The sequence below is a fragment of the Gobio gobio genome, assembly GCF_949357685.1.
Source record: "Gobio gobio genome assembly, chromosome: 25".
In the NCBI taxonomy this organism is placed as follows: Eukaryota; Metazoa; Chordata; class Actinopteri; order Cypriniformes; family Gobionidae; genus Gobio; species Gobio gobio.
Genome location: NC_137121.1, coordinates 19,988,259 through 20,007,917, shown reverse-complemented (window position 1 = coordinate 20,007,917; position 19,659 = coordinate 19,988,259). Strand labels below are relative to the sequence as shown.

The window sequence follows — 19,659 nt, the reverse complement described above, 5'->3', positions numbered from 1 at the left end:
TCATTGATCATGAGAACGATGATCGCCCTGACTTTAAAAAAAAAAAATGTGTCTCTTTTTTTTATTGGTCATTGCGTCATTTTGCGCGGTACCGGAGGTCTTATTGGTTAGCGTTATACAGCCCGCCTCCAGACCACGGCGAAATAAAGTGAAACTGAGGCGTGCACTGCAGTGATGTCTGGAATCACTGATCATTAAATGGTTAGTGCAAGATGTGCAGCGCCAATACATAGCATTATAATGAGAACACGATGGAAATAGAATGCTGTAAATTCTCTGTGCTTAGTTCCCCTTGTATCAGCTGTTAAAGGAAATCCACAGAGAAACTAGCGAGCGCGCATTCGCGTCCTTTTCTGCAGATGCACGTTGTAAGATTACTTTTCTGTTGTCTATATCTGATTAATCTAATATAAGAAGCGTTTGGTTGAGCTTAATAAGCTAGCAAAGCGCTGCCGTTATACCGGCTGTTGTTCATTCTCTTCAGTTTCAGCTCAAATGCATTAATGCTCAACATTATGGTTTAGAGACGGTCATATTCTTTAGATAGGCTATTTCTTTCTCAGAATCATTGATATTAGTAATGCAGCAGTGCTATACTGTTCTCGTATTTTTACTATTTAAAGTTGTTTTTTGTTATGAGTTCGAAAACGCGCAGTGATGTCTGTAAACACTTCGATCATGAATAATAAAATTAAGTGCATGATGTGCAGAGTCAATCTGTCAAAGCATTATAATGAGAACACGATTTTAATAAAATGATGTTTCTGTGTGCTTTCGTTGTCCGTGTATCAGCGCTGTTAAGGGAAGAGCGCATTCAAAATGTTCCGTTTCAAACCATAGCCTGTAAAATCTAGCGCGCTGAAGTTCACATGCGCATTCACGTCCTTTTGTGTTGATTTAAGTTGTAATAGGTTCATATTTATCTTCATATTAATTGATATAGGGTGTGTTTGGTTGAGTTTATTAACCAGCTAGCAAGCTCTGCAGGGTGGTGTTATTTCACAGTTTCAGCTCCAAGGCAATGCTCAATATTATTGACTTGGTTATTTGAGACGGTCATTTTATAAAGATGTTTCTTTGACATTTATGCATCATAATCTAGCAGTTATTTTCTGTTTTATATGTTCATGTTTTCATATACCTGTTTTCATGTCACGTTTTTATTTGTCAACAACCATTTTCATAACAGTATTTTCATTATCTCAATGACGGACATGCCCCGCCCCCTGCATATGCCCCGCCCCCGAGTACTCGAGTACTCGTTTTTGAGACCTATCGATGATCGAAATGAGAAATTGACAAAAATGCCAGAAATGCAATAAATGGTAAGGCTATTAAATCCCAATTCCTAACTAGTTTTTAATACATTTTAGTATGAGCTACAGTCATCAAAAACATAAAGTAGCATAAAGTTTTGGGTTAAGGTTATGGAAACTACAGTTACCATGGTAAATACAGTGATTTATTAAATATAGTATTTTTCGTATTCCGCTCCATCTCACGCACAGTTGAGCACGCAAGCCTTTCAAAGTATACTCCTTTGGTCGTGAGAGCGGAAAGATGCGTTTGCCATGTGTGCACTGTCTAGTGGACTTTGTTTTCAAGCGCTCAAGACGAAAGTATACTTAGTTTTTTTTACACGTACGCTAGTGTATGCGGCCGCGTAGTAGAAAGTATACTTCTTTCAACTCGTATGCATACACAGGCGTGAGCAATCTCTCGCCACGAGTTACAACCCATGTAAATACTCCAAAATAATTAAATGCGCATGTGCAACCTGCCCGTACAATGTGTTCAGTACGTGCGTACTCTTCTAATGACGAAGTGCGCGCACTGTACGCTGACCCTCGCATACACTTAGAAAGTGCCTTCACTTCCACATGGCTGTTGTACGCGCACCATCTGGATGTTCTAAAAAAAATAAGAATATGTTGCACGGACAGTGCGTGGGCCGTCGTGGAATCCAGGTGGCCGAAGTATACTTTGGGCTTTACTTTTTTCCCTAGGAGCATACATGTGTGCTTTATAAGTTGAACAATTTAGGAGCGCATTAAAACTTGAGGGGCGCCATTACATTTTTTTAAGATCAGGATTTTTAACTTAAGGGGATATAAGGAGGGAATATAAAAAGAATACAAAAATGACACAAGGTTTTTAAATATTAGTATTTCAAATTATCAAAAAAATTATGTAATTAGTTACAGTCTTTAAACTGTGTATATATTAGGGGATATTTAATGTATAGCCAAATATTTGGCACGTGATGGCATCATATTTTCATATCACGATAGTTGCTAAAGCTTTTATCGTGGTATATGATATCACGTATTGAATTAGGTTAGGAAAAAAATCCTTCAGTGCGTCTCCTTCACTCATCATTTCGGCATGATGCTGCTAATGTGTGTTATTTAAATAGTCACCTTTAAAGCTTAATAATCATATTAGGCTGTATTGCTGTTTTCACATAACCAAACCTCTAAATTGAACCTCTTAACATTAGATGTTTGTTATAGCATACCATTTAAGATATTTAAGATATTTTATTCGCACTCGTGCTCCTAAATGCATTTTATAGTTTTCACACATCTATTTTAGTCGCAAATGCAAGTGAAACTCTTGCACCCTGCACCAAAATATAGGCTGGCAGCATCTCATCTGACAGAAGATATTGAATCAACATGTTTTTCTCTGGCATGTTTTACTTAAACTGCATCTGACATAAGAGTCAACAGCTTTCATGCACGTCTTTCAAAATAAAAGTCTCACATCAGAAAAACATTTAGAAACTTTTTTTGTTATGGTTGTTGTTTCTTTGACTACACACTCAAAGCGGTCTTGTGACCGACCCACCTATGGGGTATATTGCTTATTACTTTATTTACTTTCTTAACCATTCCAATGGACCGATGGATAAAATGAAGGCTCTCTTTTTTTTCTCGATGTCTATGCTGTTTTCGCTCATTACATCACAGAAGTAAAACAGGTTGCGAGTTGTCGTTTTGACTTTTAAAGCTCTCTTTCTGTTAGATTTCTGCTTTCAACCAACTGTTCAGTTGTAAAGCAGAAATATTTCAGGTACATTTGGTTTTTGATTCCAGGTGCTGTTTATTTCCCATGAGAAATCTTGCTTGCTAATTGGTTCCCATGAGAGGATTGCAGACTCGCATGTGTCATTTTGTTTTAAGTTTGAGTTCAGTTAGGATGTTTCTTCACCCTACAACACTTGTTATAGTGGAAAAAGTGCAGTAACAACTTTGAGATTCATGCTGCTCGTCACCACGAAAGTGAAACTTTTTTTTTTTAACTTCTCATTTCTGTTTTCTGGTGTTCTCAATTCTCAAGCTGTGGTGATTTTTCTTTTTTTTTCTTATAGTAATATCTTTTTATTTGTATAACAGCACTGCTTTATGAATATACCTAGTCTTGCAGATATTTGAGTAAACCGTCTAATCCATATTTTGTGGCCAAGAATGGGCCACTTGGACTAGAATAATCTGACTGACATGTAAAGCGACCGACCATAGTTTGATTTATTTTTGGGAGCAGCTTTATCTGAAATGGGCTATACCACATTAATAATAATTTAATTTAGTTTTCAATTTAATTTGACACTTTATAAATGTAAATAACAGCAACGGTCTCCAAAAGTGTATGTATAGAATAAATTAATAAACCAGGAAAATAGCAGGAAATGTAAAAGTAACGCTTGAACAGGCTTTTTGCAAGCCTGCTTGCTGCTCAGCCCTTCTTCCTGTCTGAGGCATCGGAAAATCTACAGCCGCCACTTCCCCTTTGAAAGTGTGTGTGTGCTTGAACTGTATTTGCTGCTAAACTGTGTTTGCTGACATGCTTAGTAGGTCTAATTTAAATTTGAGTCAATTTTCTCTACGTTTATCTTCATATAAACAGCTTTTCAGGATTTAGCATTGAATTGATCTATGTTCATTGTTTGGAAATAGCATTGTGGTTTTCTTTAATTCCAATAATGTATCAATGTGCTTTGTCACCAGGATTTTGGCCAGTTTTGGCTGCAGCTGTACGCCTCAGGCTCAGCTCTGATGTTACCGGCTGAAACGGGTTGACTGTGAGAGGACGACTTCCCTCGGCTATGTCTACCTTTGAGGTAACACAAATCTTAAAATGTTGCCATCAGGATATAATGTGAATTAGGGCTGGGTTTTTTAATTTTATTTATATTTTTTTGCTTCTTTTTCTAATTCTAATGTTTTTACTAGACAATCTGGCCTCCGGGCACAGAGTGTGTGGCCAGGTACAACTTCCCTGGAACGGCAGAACAGGACTTGCCTATGTGCAAAGGAGATGTCCTTACTATAGTTGGAGTAACTAAGGTAAAGCTCTGAAAAGGAATGTTAGAATAACATATTTAAAGAGTTCACAAAACATAAAAATTGTCATCATTTACTCACCCTCATGTTGTTCCAACACTATATGACTTTATTTCTTCTTCAGAACACCGATATTTTGAAAGATAAAATATATTTTAAAAATTGTCCCGGTAGGGATACACAATATATCGGCCACCATGTTAATTTTTAATGTTATCATTATCGACCGGTAAGAAAATTAGGCCGATATATTGAAGCCAATAAATAATGGATTATTTCCAGATGCAGATTATCTCCAGATTTCCATCATTCACCATGATGGTTTTGAATTGCTTGAAATATGATTGGAATCACTTTGAAAAGGAAAATACAGTTAAGTGCAACGTGTGCAGCACAAATATGTCATAAAGACGTAAAATTATAATAAACACTATTGTAAAAGAATGTTGTGAATTCTTTGAGCGCCCGTGTTTTAGCGTGTTGTTATGGGAAGAGCGCATCCACAACGGAGTTAAAGCCCATTCGCACCAAGAACGATAACTATAAAGATAACTATATTAGCGTTCACACCAGCGGATATCGTTGTGTTTATTTCAAACGCGTGCTTGTCTGCCGCTATGATTCTGATTGGCTGACAATGATATTGTTTGTCTGTGGCGTTATTGTTATAGCTGTGGTGTGAACTGTTATTCTTTAATATTGAGAGCGATATTTAGAACTATATCTTTATTGTTTTCTTTAGTTATCGTCCTTGGTGTGAACCTTTACACCTTCATGACTAGCAAAGTCAAGTTTACATTCGCATTCTTTTGTGCAATTGTAATATATAGGATGCATTTTTAGGTAATATATATGGATGCATTAATTAACGCAGTAAAACGCTCCAGGTCATCTTTAGCTTCAGCGTGCACAATGCAGGACATTAATAACTATGATTTGGACTGTCATATACAAAACATTATAATGAGAATATTATTGTAATAAAACATTGTGAATTATTTTTGTTTAGCTGCCGTGTTTCTGCGCATTGTTACGCGTATTCTCAACAGGAGTTACACATTCTGACTAGCACTTAACTTAGTTCAAGTCCACTTGTGCATTCACGTCATTTTGTGCAGGTTTAAAGGGTTAGTTCACCCAAAAATGAAAATTCTGTCATTAATTACTCACCCTCATGCCGTTCGAGACCCGTAAGACCTCCGTTCATATTCGGAACACAAATGAAGATATTTTTGTTGAAAGCTGATGCTGAGAAAGGCTTCAGATAGGCCTCCATTGGCATTCAGTACACTTATACTCCCAAGACCGATAAAAGGCACTTAAAATGTTGTTACAAAGTCCATCTCACCACAGTGACTCTACAATAATCTTACGATGCGACGACAATAGTTTTTGTGCGCAAAAAAAATCTAAATAACACCTTTATCCAACTTGTTACTGCCTCCCGTGTGTGCCTCCATGACGCATGCGCGAGAATATGACGCAGATCCGGCGTTCGGACAGATGACCCAGAAGCGATTTGTTTACAATCAGAGGAAGACGCGCGTGTCTAAGCTGTAGGATTCTACATTGATCGTGCTTTAGGTCTCGGCGTAGTGCTCAAAATGGGGCTTAAGTGTGCATTTCATGGATTCCCGAACACCGGCGCTACGTCATATTCTCGCGCATGCGTCGTGGAGGCACACGCGGAAGGCAATAACAAGCTGGATAAAGGTGTTATTTTGATTTTTTTTTTTTGCGCACAAAAACTATTGCCGTCGCATCGTAAGATTATTGTAGAGTCACTGTGGTGAGATGGACTTTGTAACGACATTTTAAGTGCCTTTTATCCGTCTTGGGAGTATAAGTGTACTGAATGCCAATGGAGGCCTATCTGAAGCCTTTCTCAGCCATCAGCTTTCAACAAAAATATCTTCATTTGTGTTCCGAATATGAACGGAGGTCTTACGGGTGTCGAACGACATAAGGGTGAGTAATTAATGACAGAATTTTCATTTTCGGGTGAACTAACCCTTTAAGTTGTAATCAGCGCTAGGTAGTAACTGATTACATGTAATCTAGATTACGTAATCAGATTCCAGAAATTAAGTATTTTAAAATTGTCGTAATCTGATTACAGTTACTTTTCTATTGATTACATGAGTATATGAGTACATTCTACTTCCTTGTTTATATTTTAAATGTTCCTTTCTGTAAAGGTCTACTGCTTATGTACGTTCAGAAGGGCTTCCAGGTTTGTGGAGTTTCACACACAGACCAGCCACTAGTCATGTGCCGATCTCTGAAAACTGAGACCCACACAGCATTTGAACACTGCATTTACAGAAATCATTTCACTTTTAAGAAGTGTTTTCTCCACATTGCAACATTGCATATCTAATCAGCTCCTCATGAACACATTAATTATTATTTGAAATATCACTCACTGATTCATTTAACCATGTATTACTGTCGTTGGAAGGCTTTTGTCTTTCAAACACATTAAAATGTACATATTCACATCATTTCATATTTACATGCAGTGCAGGGATTCCCCAGTTTTATTTGTAAGCTGAACCTCTTTGAACTAATATATTTACTTGAAGTACCCCACTGAGATTTTAAGTTAATAAATTCGGTCAATAATAAAATTAAGTCAATAATAATTAATAATAAATAACAATAAAAATGAAGTTCACGGTTCTCTGATGTTGGTTAATGGTCACATGACGTAAGTAAACGCTTAAAAAAAACTTTTTTTAGTAAACGTTTTGTTTGGATTATTTTTATTTTACTTTTTTTTAATTATTATTATTTTTATGATTTAATTAATACCTTTTATTAAACTCACGAACCACTGCAGCTCCATCACGAACCCCATTGAAAACCCTGATGTAATGTAACATTTAATGCTTTTCATGTTGTTGATAATAAAGAACAGAATATATTTTCTTTCTCTTTGTATTTTTATATCAGTAAGATACAAGATGATCCTATTCAAATCAATGTGATAAAATGTTAGGTCAAAGGTAATCTAAAAGTAGTCAGAATACTTACCTAAAATGAGTAGTCTAGATTACATTACAAACTACAATTTTTGTCATGAAGAAATATGTGTAATAGTTAAGTAAAAAATATATCAAAATATGGATTTAGCTTTATCGGCCAATATATCGTTTATGGGCTTTCAAATATAAGAATTATCGGTTATCGTATCGGACAATTTTTTCATATCGGTGCAACCCTAAAGTTTTTTTTCCAAGCAATTAAAGTCAGTGAGGTCCCGTGTTATTTTTTTTATTTATATTTATATAAATGTTTTGCTTTTGACCCCATTCACTTTTTAAAGTTCTTCAAAATATCTTCCTTTATGTTCCACTTAAGAAAGTTTTGGAATGACATGAGTGAGTGTAAATTATGACAATTTTCATTTGAACTATGTGGATGGCTGTTTAAAAAAAAAAACATTTCTTAATATTATTATTGTCGAAAACCGTTAGAAAAATTTGCCAACTATGTGTGTGTTTTAAAGGAATACTTTACATAAAAGGATAAGTTCTGCAGAATATTCATGCTATTTTTGCTGTACAAAGAAAGTAATATGAACCAGTACCATATATGATAGCTTTGTGTGAGGAACAAACTGAAATCTGTGTCAGTATTTGCTGAAATTCATTTTCAGTGTATTAAAAAGTGCAACGCGGATATTCTGCTAAATATCTCTTTTCATGTTCCACGTAAGAAGTGACATTATACAAGTTTGGAACAGCATTAAGGCGAAAATACGTTTTTTAATTTACAATTTTGTTGGTGCATCATTCCAGGATCCAAACTGGTACAAAGCAAAAAACTCAGCAGGACGAGAGGGTACCATACCAGCAAACTACGTTCAGAAGAGAGAAGGAGTGAAGTCTGGCGGCAAACTGAGCCTTATGCCGTAAGTACACAGTTCATTCACGTTTATTTATTTTTTTAGGAGATGAGTATTCAATTGTGTATTGTCATCACTGATCCTCATTGATATACGATAAGAGAAAGTGTTTGTGTGATTTTCATGCATACAAACATTAGCATGCTATATTTAGCATGTATCACTGATATTATCACAGATCACCTACTATATCTCTAATTATACACAAATGTCTTCCTGCTTTCCGGTACACCACAATAACCCACGGGCTCATTTGAATCGGCCAGCTATTTAAAATAGAAGGAGAAATCAGAAAGTTATACAAATGCCACCACTCAGGCCAATGGAAAAAGTCCATCTCTTGGCATCTGATATGCAAAAGCCAAAGACATGCATCATGATTAGAGTTCGGTTGTAAGAGAGCATGTGATATTCTTCAATTACTGGCTGCTTTGAGAGAGAACAATGGATATAATGATGTAGACTTCGCAATTTTATTTAGCGTGGCAAGACAAACTTGCATGCCGCGTCAATTGAATCTTAAACCCTGATGTATGGGATCTGGATGTCTGCTTTTAACCATGTGGAATGGAAGGTTTTGATTTAGATGTGTTTGGCTTTAGCAGATTGTGATGGTAGCATTTTTTGTCTAGTCTTTGCTAAGTGCACAGCTTTGGTTTATTTTCGATGGTGTGTATGTATATGTGTGGGTAATTGGGAGATACAGATTGGATGTTTGTCATGCCAGGGAAGCCACAGAAGGGCCAGGCAAGGCTAGCGCTGCTTTTGGAAGCCTGTAATTTAGCTTCCTTTTCTCAGTCCTGTGCACAATATTATGTATCTGAATCAGTGTTTCTTACTGAATTCTCTCCATAGTTGGTCCTAAGTACATGCAGAACAAAACAATACTATTCTTTGTGATCCATTTGAGTGTTTTTTTTTTAAGTAAAATACCATCACAGAAACACTATTTTGGTGATTTCATAAGTTATTCTTGACCGATTCATTAAAAGTCATTCTTGAATTGGACTACTTTCGTTCATTTAGCAAACGCTTTTATTTAGCGACTTTTAAATTAGCAGCATCACAAGCAATTGGTCATAATTTCAAATTAAAATATATAATTTGTGTTATTTCTCATATTATTCAGTTCATACTGCATTTATACTAAACAAAACAATGCTATTTTTGTCAAATGTTTTTTTTTTAACCTAAAATACCATTACAACATCCTTTTAAAAATATATTTAACAAGGTATCTGTTACTGCTTCATTGGAAAAATGCTAAGACTGATTCGAAACAATAACTTGTGTGTTCATGAGTCTTCTGTACCGAGGCAATTAATAGAATTGGTTCATAAGAGCCAATTGTTTGTGAATCGGGTTACAGCAATTTCAATCCATTTTGCAAATTCACAATGGAGGTAAAATGTATATAAATATATGTTTTTCTATTTGTGATGCATTCAAAATAAAATACCATTCAATCAGTAGACATTTTTTTTTTTTTTTTGCTCACCAGCCTCTGTGGCTAGTGGCTTCCCAAAGTTACTAGCCACAATTCTGATACCATGGGGAAAATCTGCATTATAGAAATTTGTAATATCTTATAATTTGGCAGCAGGTCAATTAGGCTGCTGTCACTTTAAGACCTGACGCACGGATCCATTATACTGTTACACATGCGTTTTCAACTGTTTACAACATACCTGACTTTGTATTTGTTAATTCTTGCCAATACCAGCATTTTGACATTATTTTGTGTGTATTTAACTGTTTAAGAGCAATAAGCAGCAAAAAAGAACTCAATTTAGTACTGAGAGGCAGCTTTATTTGGGAACGAGTAAAATTATGTGCAATACATTCAACCCCACACTGAAATTCAAGCCCTGTAACACCAACAATATTCATCTGGAGGAAATTAAACGAGTGAGTAAGGGGAGGCGGGTTTGTGTGTCAACTCGCTGTCACAGCTGATTTTGTATATCGATATTTTTGACAACCCTACATTGCACTTTATTATTTCAGATGCCTTTTTAAAAGACTACAATTGAAAAATGTATATATTATATAATATTCAAACCTAACTGGCTAGCAGGAGTGGCTGCGTTACATGGCACTGCTAAAATCCACCCGCATTTGGCAGGTGTTAATGTCGAGCCCTGAGTGCAACAATTTTTTGTGATTTTAAAAGTGTAAATCAAGTTCATGTCTTTTGTCTGATTCATTAACAGAACCAACTCATTAGACATTCGTTTGTGAATCAGACTACGTTTATTCATTTATAGAGGTGTAACGATCATGTCATGTCAACCCTCATGTCACGATTCGATACATATCAAGATATTGAACTTTGCGATATTCCAAGACATAAGGTAAAAGGTTAACAAAAAATGTACTGTTGATTAAAAATGCCAAATTTGGTATTACATTGGGGGTGAAAATGAATAGGCTTGGACTTGGTGCTGGTAACCCAATGCACAGGACAATGGTGACACCAGAATAAAAATATTCAGGATTCTGAAGCTGAAAATACAGAATTATTTTAGACGAATATGCTTGCTCTCTGTCACTGACTAGATAGTATATTGAAAATAATGTAGGCCACTTTTTACTGGTAACACGACTTTTGGCATTATCAGGACCCACAAATATTCCCCCATTGCATTATTCAACATTATATATAGTAGTTAGTTTAATGTAGTACTGATACTAAAAACATTTTATTTTGGGTGAACTATACACAAAACATTTTGTCACTATCCACGATACATTGTTGCATTTTTTTGTATTGCGATATATTGTGATTATGATATATTGACACCCCTATTCATTTAGTAAATACTTTTATCCAAAGTGACTTTTCAATGAGGAACATCACAAGCAATTGGTCCTAAATCTTTTTGACCAATTCATTAAAAGAACTGCTTCGCAAGAGTCAATTGTTTGTGAATCAGAATACCTTTTTTTTTGTATGTTTTTAAAAGATTATCTGTTCCAGATTCAAAGTCCAAGACTCAAAATATTCATTAATTTGCAAATATGCAACTGTGTATACTTTCAGTGCTTAGAGGTTTCATTCATGTACTTTATACATGTGTTATACTTTATAAACTTCTCAATGCACATAACAAACACATGTCTTTTATCTGTGGTCACTCAGATGGTTCCATGGAAAGATCACACGTGAGCAGGCCGAGAGGCTGCTCTACCCCCCAGAGACAGGCCTCTTCCTGGTGCGCGAGAGCACCAACTACCCCGGCGACTACACCTTGTGTGTCAGCTGCGACGGCAAGGTGGAGCATTACCGCATCATCTACCACAACGGCAAACTGTCCATCGATGAGGAGGAGTACTTTGAAAACCTCATGCAGCTCATGGAGGTGAGGGTGGCTGGCTTATGGTTTGGTTTAAGCTTTTGGTTTAGGCTGGTCCAACCTGAAAAATGCTGTTTTTGTCGTGATTTGAGCACTTGGAAAACAACATCTATGAAACAGTTGTCAGATTTCATCATGTCCTGTTTTCAAATGTGAAATGTAATCGTAAGCTTGGTGAACAGCTTTGGAGAATTTGATGTTTCCCCATTCAATGAGATCTGTACTTGCATGACTGAAACAGCTACCAGAGAAGGCGTTTCAAAGATGGCTGCCAAGTGAAATGACTTGCCTTAAAGGGACTTTGGTTGTATAGTCACAGTTAACTGTCCTACTTAGGGTCTTATGGGTGATTGGTAAATATGACACATTTATTTATATATATATATATATATAAACAAATTCGGCAAACGCACATTCCAGAGTTAACCCAGCGGGTTGTGAAACCATCAAGCTTCTTCCTGTGAGTCCTCTCACCGCCTCTGTCAACATTTTCAAATTGATCGCCACACAACAAAGCCAAAAATAGCCCTAACAGGAAGTCAGTCCACATCAGACACACTGGCCTCAGAGATGAAGCAAGCATTTATGATAGACTCCAGGAAACAATTTTGTACACGCACACCTTGTGCTTTGAGGTCAAAGGTTCAGTCCAGGCTGTGTTAGAGGAAAAGACACTGCTAAACAAGAGGTGTGAAATGAGTGTTTTAATGGAAATAGGTTTATTCTAGTCACACTAACTCAGAACATCACTCGCAAAAAAGGTTAACTAAGCAATACAGTTATGGTATCATGAGATGTAATACCATGTTACTTTGATATATTAATCATACCATAGTAATTACTTCTCGTAAACCATGGTCTTTACATGAAACTGTTTACAGTGTAGAGTGTACTATTTATTATTTATTCTTATTATACTATACTTTACCATTCTATACCAATACAGATAAAAGCAAGTTGCTTTAGTACAATCATAATATAATAGCCAATTGTGTAATTTTGTAAGCAATTATGTTTATGACTTAATTTTGCTGTCTTCAAAGTATGAATTCATTTTCATACATGAGAATGTACAAGCGGCCTTTATATTTTAGGAAGAGGACCCTAAAATGGGGATCTTCATATTTGGATGCCAGCTTGTTACAAACACAAGCTTGTTATTGATGGTTGCCAGAGTGTTGTCGCACAGTTGCTAAGATGTTCTGCATGGTTTAATGTTTCTATGCAGATCATAGGAAAAGTTGTGGGAAATGTGTGCCCGTTATCTGTTTGGTCTAAGTATCAATTGCACACCTCTTCTCAAACAAGCTTCATCATTTGAGGTAACATTCAAGTCTGTAGCACAAAGCCTTAGCAAGCACCGCTAATGAAAAGAACGGCTGATTTACATAGATGTTAGATGTAAATGACTGTCATTTGTATAATTTTACATATCTTTTTTTATTCCACTGGTCATTTGGCTTTATTAGGTCGGTCTGTGTGATTTAACCAGTGATGCGTTCTCGGTTAAGTGTTGATAATAGTTCTGCCCTGGCTATTCTAGATTGGGGTCTGGGTGGCTTTAGTGGTCAGAGGCACTATGGGTTCCTCAAGTCTTTCCTCGCCCTTTCTATTACGGAATTCCACACATTCTTTAGTGTAATTTTGGCTACAGTCACTCTCTCTTTCTCCCACCCTTATAGCCTCAGCTGAACAGTTGTGAAGTGGACGAGTCTTAAACAGTCTACAATAAGGCTTTATGTCCATAGTAATTAGACTACCAGAGAAGATATTTCTCCCACAATCCACTCGATAACATTCCTCTTAAAACCAGTGGAGATATAGGAAATAAAAGCCACAAACTGATGCTGTCCTCTGTCGTTTATCCATTAGTGTTTGTTGTCGCTCATTACAGCTCTGGGTCTGATAAGTTAAGGAAAGGTTGCGTTGAATTGATCAAAAGTGACAGTAAAGACATTTATAATGTTGCAAAAGATATCCGTTTCACATAAATGCTGTTCTTTTGAACGTTATAGTCGTCAAAGTAACCAGAAGGAGGAAAAAACGGTTTCCACAATAATCTTAAGCAGCACAACTGTTTTCAACATTGATAATAACATTAAATGTTTCTTGAGCAGCAAACCATAATGATTAGAATGATTTCTGAAGGATTATTTAAATGGTACACGGTTTATATCCAAGAATCACTGAACTGTTTGTTACAGTCTAGTCATGCAAATTGTGTTGTTATTTTGAGCGCGTGTATAAGAACGGCGACGCGCACGCACGCCCCAGTTCCTGGAACAGTTGATAACGAGGAAGTGACAAAGAGGAAACGAGCGCAGGTTCCAGATCATTTCAACAGCTCAATCGATGTCGTTTCATTCATATAACAATATTATCTCGTCGTCTGGCCGCGCGATTATAGCGTCCAGACATATGGAATCATAAACACGTATTTCCACACTGAAATGATAAGAATGTTCTCGCCTGTGTGGACTTGTCCCTCAGAGGAGAAGAAACGCACGAGTCGAACTCAATAGAGCAGACATGTACAACAGCGCACTCTGCTGGCGAATGCATCTGCTTATTGGAAAAAAGAACATATTTGTCAAATGTTGAGTTTGAATATGAGTAATTGTCCATTTAAACAGCACATTCGAAGCTCATTTTACTTTTTCATATGTATGTAAAGTGCATTTATTTGCCTATTGTTTTGCATAATTCAGTGAAGTGTTTTGTCTGAATTTAATGTAGCATGGTATTATCAGCTTATATGAATATTTTATCGTTATACTGCCATGGTATAGTAAAAGAGTAAGTGTGAAAATGAGCTTAATTTGTGTGTGTGACAGCACTACACTAAAGATGCAGATGGACTCTGTACCAGACTTATCAAACCTAAACTCATGGAGGGGACTGTGGCGGCCCAGGATGAGTTCTCTAGAAGTAAGAGACTTCTTGACTGTATTTATATATTCACACCTGCAGGTTTAAATTGCTGCATGGCTTTAAAGTTTGTTTTATGAAAGGTATTTTTAATACGTTCATGAATCTTCCTTCCCCGCAGGTGGCTGGGCTCTGAATAGAAAAGAACTGAAGCTTAACCAGACTATTGGAAAGGGAGAGTTTGGAGGTACGCATGTGCTACGTTTTGTGATTTAGAAACGACATCTAAATTAATTTGGGTCAGGTATCAACTTTGGTTAATAAAGAGATTAGATGCATAAAGTATATTTGCATTATTTAACATTTATTGCAGGCTAATATTCTGAGTTTGCACTTTTATTCATTTTGGGGAATACTAAAATGTGCTTTTGTTCAAGTGTGATGAGTAAATGTATGCTCACGTTTAGGCTAGAACCACAATAACCATCATGTTTACACAGCGCACACAACGCCTCTGCACCTTCTGATTTTTCTCAACATTGGGACAAGAGAGCTGTCAGTCAATAAATGGGAAAACAAAGTGACTTGCTTAAAAAGGAACAGATATTTTGTTGTAAATTTAAAAGTAATGCGTTACTTTACTAGTTACTTGAAAAAAAGTTATCCGATTACGTAAGTCGCGTTATTTGTATTGCGCTACCCACAACACTGCTTATAAAAATAAACATAAATATATTAACAGTACCATGAACTACACAGGCATCCAGCCTTACACAAATATGCTCTTTTTGATTTTTAGATGTGATGGTCGGAGACTACAGAGGCAAGAAAGTAGCGGTGAAATGTATCAAAAATGACGCAACAGCGCAGGCCTTTGTTGCCGAGGCTTCAGTCATGACGTATGTCCACACGATTGACCAATCAGAAACAAATATTCCAGAGAATAAAAATGAGGCTGTATTAAAAAAAAAATCAATATTCATGTTGACTGTTACAGGCAATTACGGCATGATAACTTGGTGCAGCTGCTGGGGGTGATTGTGGAAGAGAAGGGCAGCCTCTTCATTGTCACGGAGTATATGGCCAAGGTCAGTGACCCCAAGACTTATACATTTAATCCTGTCGTTTAGGCATATAAAAGTATATTTTGAGATATAATGTTCTTTAAAGCATAATTTTTTCTTTCTTCAGGGTAGTCTAGTGGACTATCTGCGCTCCAGAGGACGTACTGTTATTGGTGGAGATTGTTTGATAAATTTCTCAATGTGAGTTTCTCTTAAAAACTATTATCCAATTTTGTCTCATAATTAATTACAGTGGTATTAGAGTATATAAAGGGCTATCTTCAGTTTTTACATTTTCGAAATGTTGATTAATTTTTAGGGATGTCTGCAAGGCGATGGAATATCTGGAGGCCAATAACTTTGTGCACAGGGACCTGGCGGCTCGTAATGTTCTAGTGTCAGAAGACAACATAGCAAAAGTCAGCGACTTTGGCCTCACCAAGGAAGCGTCATCTACTCAAGATACAGCCAAACTCCCGGTTAAGTGGACTTCACCTGAGGCCTTACGAGAGAAGGTGTGTTGTCTGCTTTTGTTTTAATACGTTTTAAATGGAGCCATGCTAGACATCCTCTTATCCTTTTTTTCTACCTTTTTTACTGAAACAGAAGTTTTCCACTAAGTCAGATGTATGGAGTTATGGCATCTTACTGTGGGAGATCTATTCCTTTGGTCGGGTACCATATCCAAGAATTGTAAGTCACTTCAAACCAGAAACATGACAAATAAGACATATATTTGTAGGGTTTTTTTATTTTTATGAATAAATCAAAGTATTATTATTAATAATAATAATCTAATTTACATTAAAACTACTAAAATAAATAGTGTATTATAATCAATACATTTTAATCTTAATTAAACGTCACCTCAAAGCAGAAACATGACCAATAAATTATATATTTATTTTTTTATATTATTGTATAACATTTTTATTATTACTACTATTATTATTATACTTGTATTAATAATCTAATTTAAATTAAAATAACAAAAATCTAATAGATAATTATAATGAATATGCAAGTCGCTTCAAAGTGGAAACATGACCAATTAAGCACATTTGTAGTTTTTTAAAGATATTATTATAAAATAATAACATTATATATTAATATTTTTTTAAATAAAACCATTATATCAATATATAATAAACGGAAACATGACCAATAAAAATACAATTGTAATATCACAATATTATGTATTTATATAATATATTATTTAATTTGTTATTATTATTATTATTATTATTATTACTACAGTTTTACTATTAATCATTAATTTCAATAAAAAAAATAAAAAAATGTGGTTATAATGCATTTTTAATCTAAATGTAAATATTTTTATATTTTAGGTATTATTAATGACATCATAATTTTGTAATGCTATTTATATATTAATTTAATGAAATATTTTAAATGTATAAAATATATTTTAGATTTCTGCACATACAAAAATGATTTCTGTTTCTTAGAATTTTTAGTGTCCAGGCAAATTCTACCAGTAGATGACACTGTTGTCTTCTGTTGTCCTTCATCCTGTCTTCTTACAGCCTCTGAAGGAAGTTGTCCCGCGTGTAGAGAAGGGTTATAAGATGGACGCCCCCGACGGCTGCCCGGTAGTGGTGTACGACATGATGAAGCTGTGCTGGACTCTGGACGCTGTGGTGCGGCCCAGCTTCAAAGAACTGAGAGAGAAACTTCAAGATATCATAACCAATGAGCTGTACCGATAAAAGACAAAAACTAAAGGAAAAACACAAGAGGAAGACCTCCACGGGACCATTCTCATACAATCTGACCAAAATCTACTCTTAAAGCAGTGGACTTGAAAAACTTCAGCAGAAATTTCTTTTGCAAGTGCATCTTTGTTTTTTCTTTGCATTGTCTTCATGGCTTGATTTTCTTAATTTTGGGGAGGCTGGCCTTCTCTACACCAACTCACCTCTTTTTTTCAATCATAAGATCTTCAGCCTCCTCTGATATGTCTTCATACGCTCCCTCGTTACGGACTTTTGATTAGCATATAGTACTTCCTGCCAAAAAAAAAAAGAAGAAAAATTAGCTTTATTATAAATCTGCCCATCAAACAAACAAACAAAAAATATCATGAGAAATGACATTCGGCACCTATAAGGCAGCAACATCTTATACCCAAGAACAATAATTGGCACTTAGGGAAACCGAATGTTCATCACAAACTGTTTTCAGTTCCAGTAGCCAATGAAACGCAAAAGAGAATCTTTCTTCCATTTCACAGTGCCTTTATGCCAGAAGTCTGTCTCGCCCCAGAGCTTGTTTTTTATTTTTATTCTTTTTAATATGGTGTGTAAAAGCGCTTAGATTTTCTTGTTGTCATTCTCATCTTTCCAAACATGTCAGTCTGAGCCACAAAACCAGAAAGGAAGAATATAAACATTGTAGGCCTTTCAAAAGAGGTGGCTTGGGTGGAAGCTGAAATGTTTTAAAGGGATAGTTCAATCATCATTTAGTCGTCTTCAAGTTGTTCTAAACCTGTACGATTTTCTTTGTTCTGTTGAACACAAAAGATATTTTGAAGAATGTGTCTGATCCCCATTGACTTCCATAGTATTTTTTTGCTTTCATACTATGGATGTCAACCGTTTGGTACCAACATTCTTCAAAATATCTTTTGTGTTCAGCAGAACAAAGAAACTCATACAGGTTTGGAACAACTTGAGGGTGAGTAAATGATGACAGAATTTTCATTTTTGAGTGAACTATCCCTTTAATTAAAAATAAAAAAGATATATAGAAATAAAAAAAAAGATAAGACAGAGAAATTATACAAAAAAAAGCCACAAATACAGATTTGTGACATATTTGTTATATATTATGTGCTGATTATTGCAAAGGACTGAATTTTGCAGTGCTTTTCTTTTCTTTTTGCTGCCATATTTCAGTTAAAATCATTCCACCTGAACAGTTTGATAAAAACAAGAGATAAATGACAAAAAAATAAAAAGGCTGCCAAAAAGCTTTGAATGTGTGTTTATGTGCCTTTAAATGTGACCAAACATAAGGTCAGTCAAAGAAACTCCAAACACACCCAGAGAGGAAACACGTCATCTAATGTCTGCCCGTTTAGCAGCGACCCAAACAGTCGTGACGCATGACAGATTTTCACCATAAGGTTTTGACAGACGTATGTGAAACGGTAATAATAATACTGATGCCCTGCAGATGCGCTCGACGTATGTCACTTCTTAAAAATCACATGACATGCACCTCCACCAGAATGTGATGGGATTGTTCTCTGGTCTATCTATAGGTCGCTGTGTTTCTCGTCAGCAACATGATATCAAGACGAGCTCATGAGCGCAGCTAGAATGAAACCTAAACCGCTAAAATGCTGTATTTGTGGTTTTCAGTGAAGGTGAATCCACCTCTGGTCTACAACAAAATATATCATATCAACACAGTGAAATGTTTGCATTTCTCTCTTTTATAGACCAAAAGTTTAATTAATTTCTTAAGCTATGACTTGGGTAAATTATAATTTTGGAATATTTTTTTTTTTGCACAATATTTTGAAACTTCTATTCACGAGTTCAAGCATATAATCAGATTTTTGGGGTGCTGTCCGAGAGAAGGGCTGCTCCGAGCTCGGAATTTGGCCCAAACCCTGAGCACTCTCCCCCAATATCCCTGGATGGGATAGGAACCAGTCGAGAGTGAGGAGTTGGGGTGGTGAAGGGATGCTGGAAAACTGTCATGGGACGGAGGTGAGAGTCGGCTAAATATACAGTATATAGGCCTCGTCTCGTGCTGATTGATTAGATTTTCTGAATGTGTTCCGCTCAAGCTTTAAACAAACTTCTTTTAGCAAAAAGAACATCCAAAATAATAGCCAACAGAATTTTTAAACATTTGATTTTTGCAATCTATTTGTTACATCACCTTTGAAAAATTCTACACTCTAAATTACTTTGCCTATTACATTACCATACACTCTAAAAAATGCTGGGTAAAAAATAACCCAAGTTGGGTTGAAAATGGACTAACCCAGCAATTGAGTTGTTTTAACCCAGCGATTGGGTTGTTTTAAGCAAACATTTAACCCAACCGCTGGGTTAAAACAACCCCATTGCTGGGTTAGT

General features: G+C 35.9%; 1 protein-coding gene across 3 annotated transcripts in view; it reads left to right on the top strand.

The window, feature by feature from the left end:
* Positions 1 to 18,542, top strand: part of csk (C-terminal Src kinase) — a 29,122-nt gene extending 10,580 nt beyond the window's left edge. For 2 of the 3 annotated variants that reach the window (XM_079809912.1, XM_079809913.1), the window contains 12 exons: positions 4,011 to 4,123; positions 4,236 to 4,349; positions 8,150 to 8,262; positions 11,399 to 11,618; positions 14,447 to 14,540; positions 14,662 to 14,727; positions 15,280 to 15,379; positions 15,478 to 15,568; positions 15,672 to 15,745; positions 15,864 to 16,059; positions 16,151 to 16,237; positions 17,092 to 18,542. In XM_079809912.1, coding sequence (XP_079666038.1) covers positions 4,109 to 4,123; positions 4,236 to 4,349; positions 8,150 to 8,262; positions 11,399 to 11,618; positions 14,447 to 14,540; positions 14,662 to 14,727; positions 15,280 to 15,379; positions 15,478 to 15,568; positions 15,672 to 15,745; positions 15,864 to 16,059; positions 16,151 to 16,237; positions 17,092 to 17,274 — 1,353 coding nt within the window. In that variant the 5' untranslated portion in view covers positions 4,011 to 4,108 and the 3' untranslated portion in view covers positions 17,275 to 18,542. Of the gene's footprint in view, positions 1 to 3,747; positions 3,854 to 4,010; positions 4,124 to 4,235; positions 4,350 to 8,149; positions 8,263 to 11,398; positions 11,619 to 14,446; positions 14,541 to 14,661; positions 14,728 to 15,279; positions 15,380 to 15,477; positions 15,569 to 15,671; positions 15,746 to 15,863; positions 16,060 to 16,150; positions 16,238 to 17,091 lie in introns of those variants that run through there. The other variant, XM_079809914.1, reaches the window with a different exon arrangement.
* The last annotated feature ends 1,117 nt before the right edge of the window (positions 18,543 to 19,659 follow it).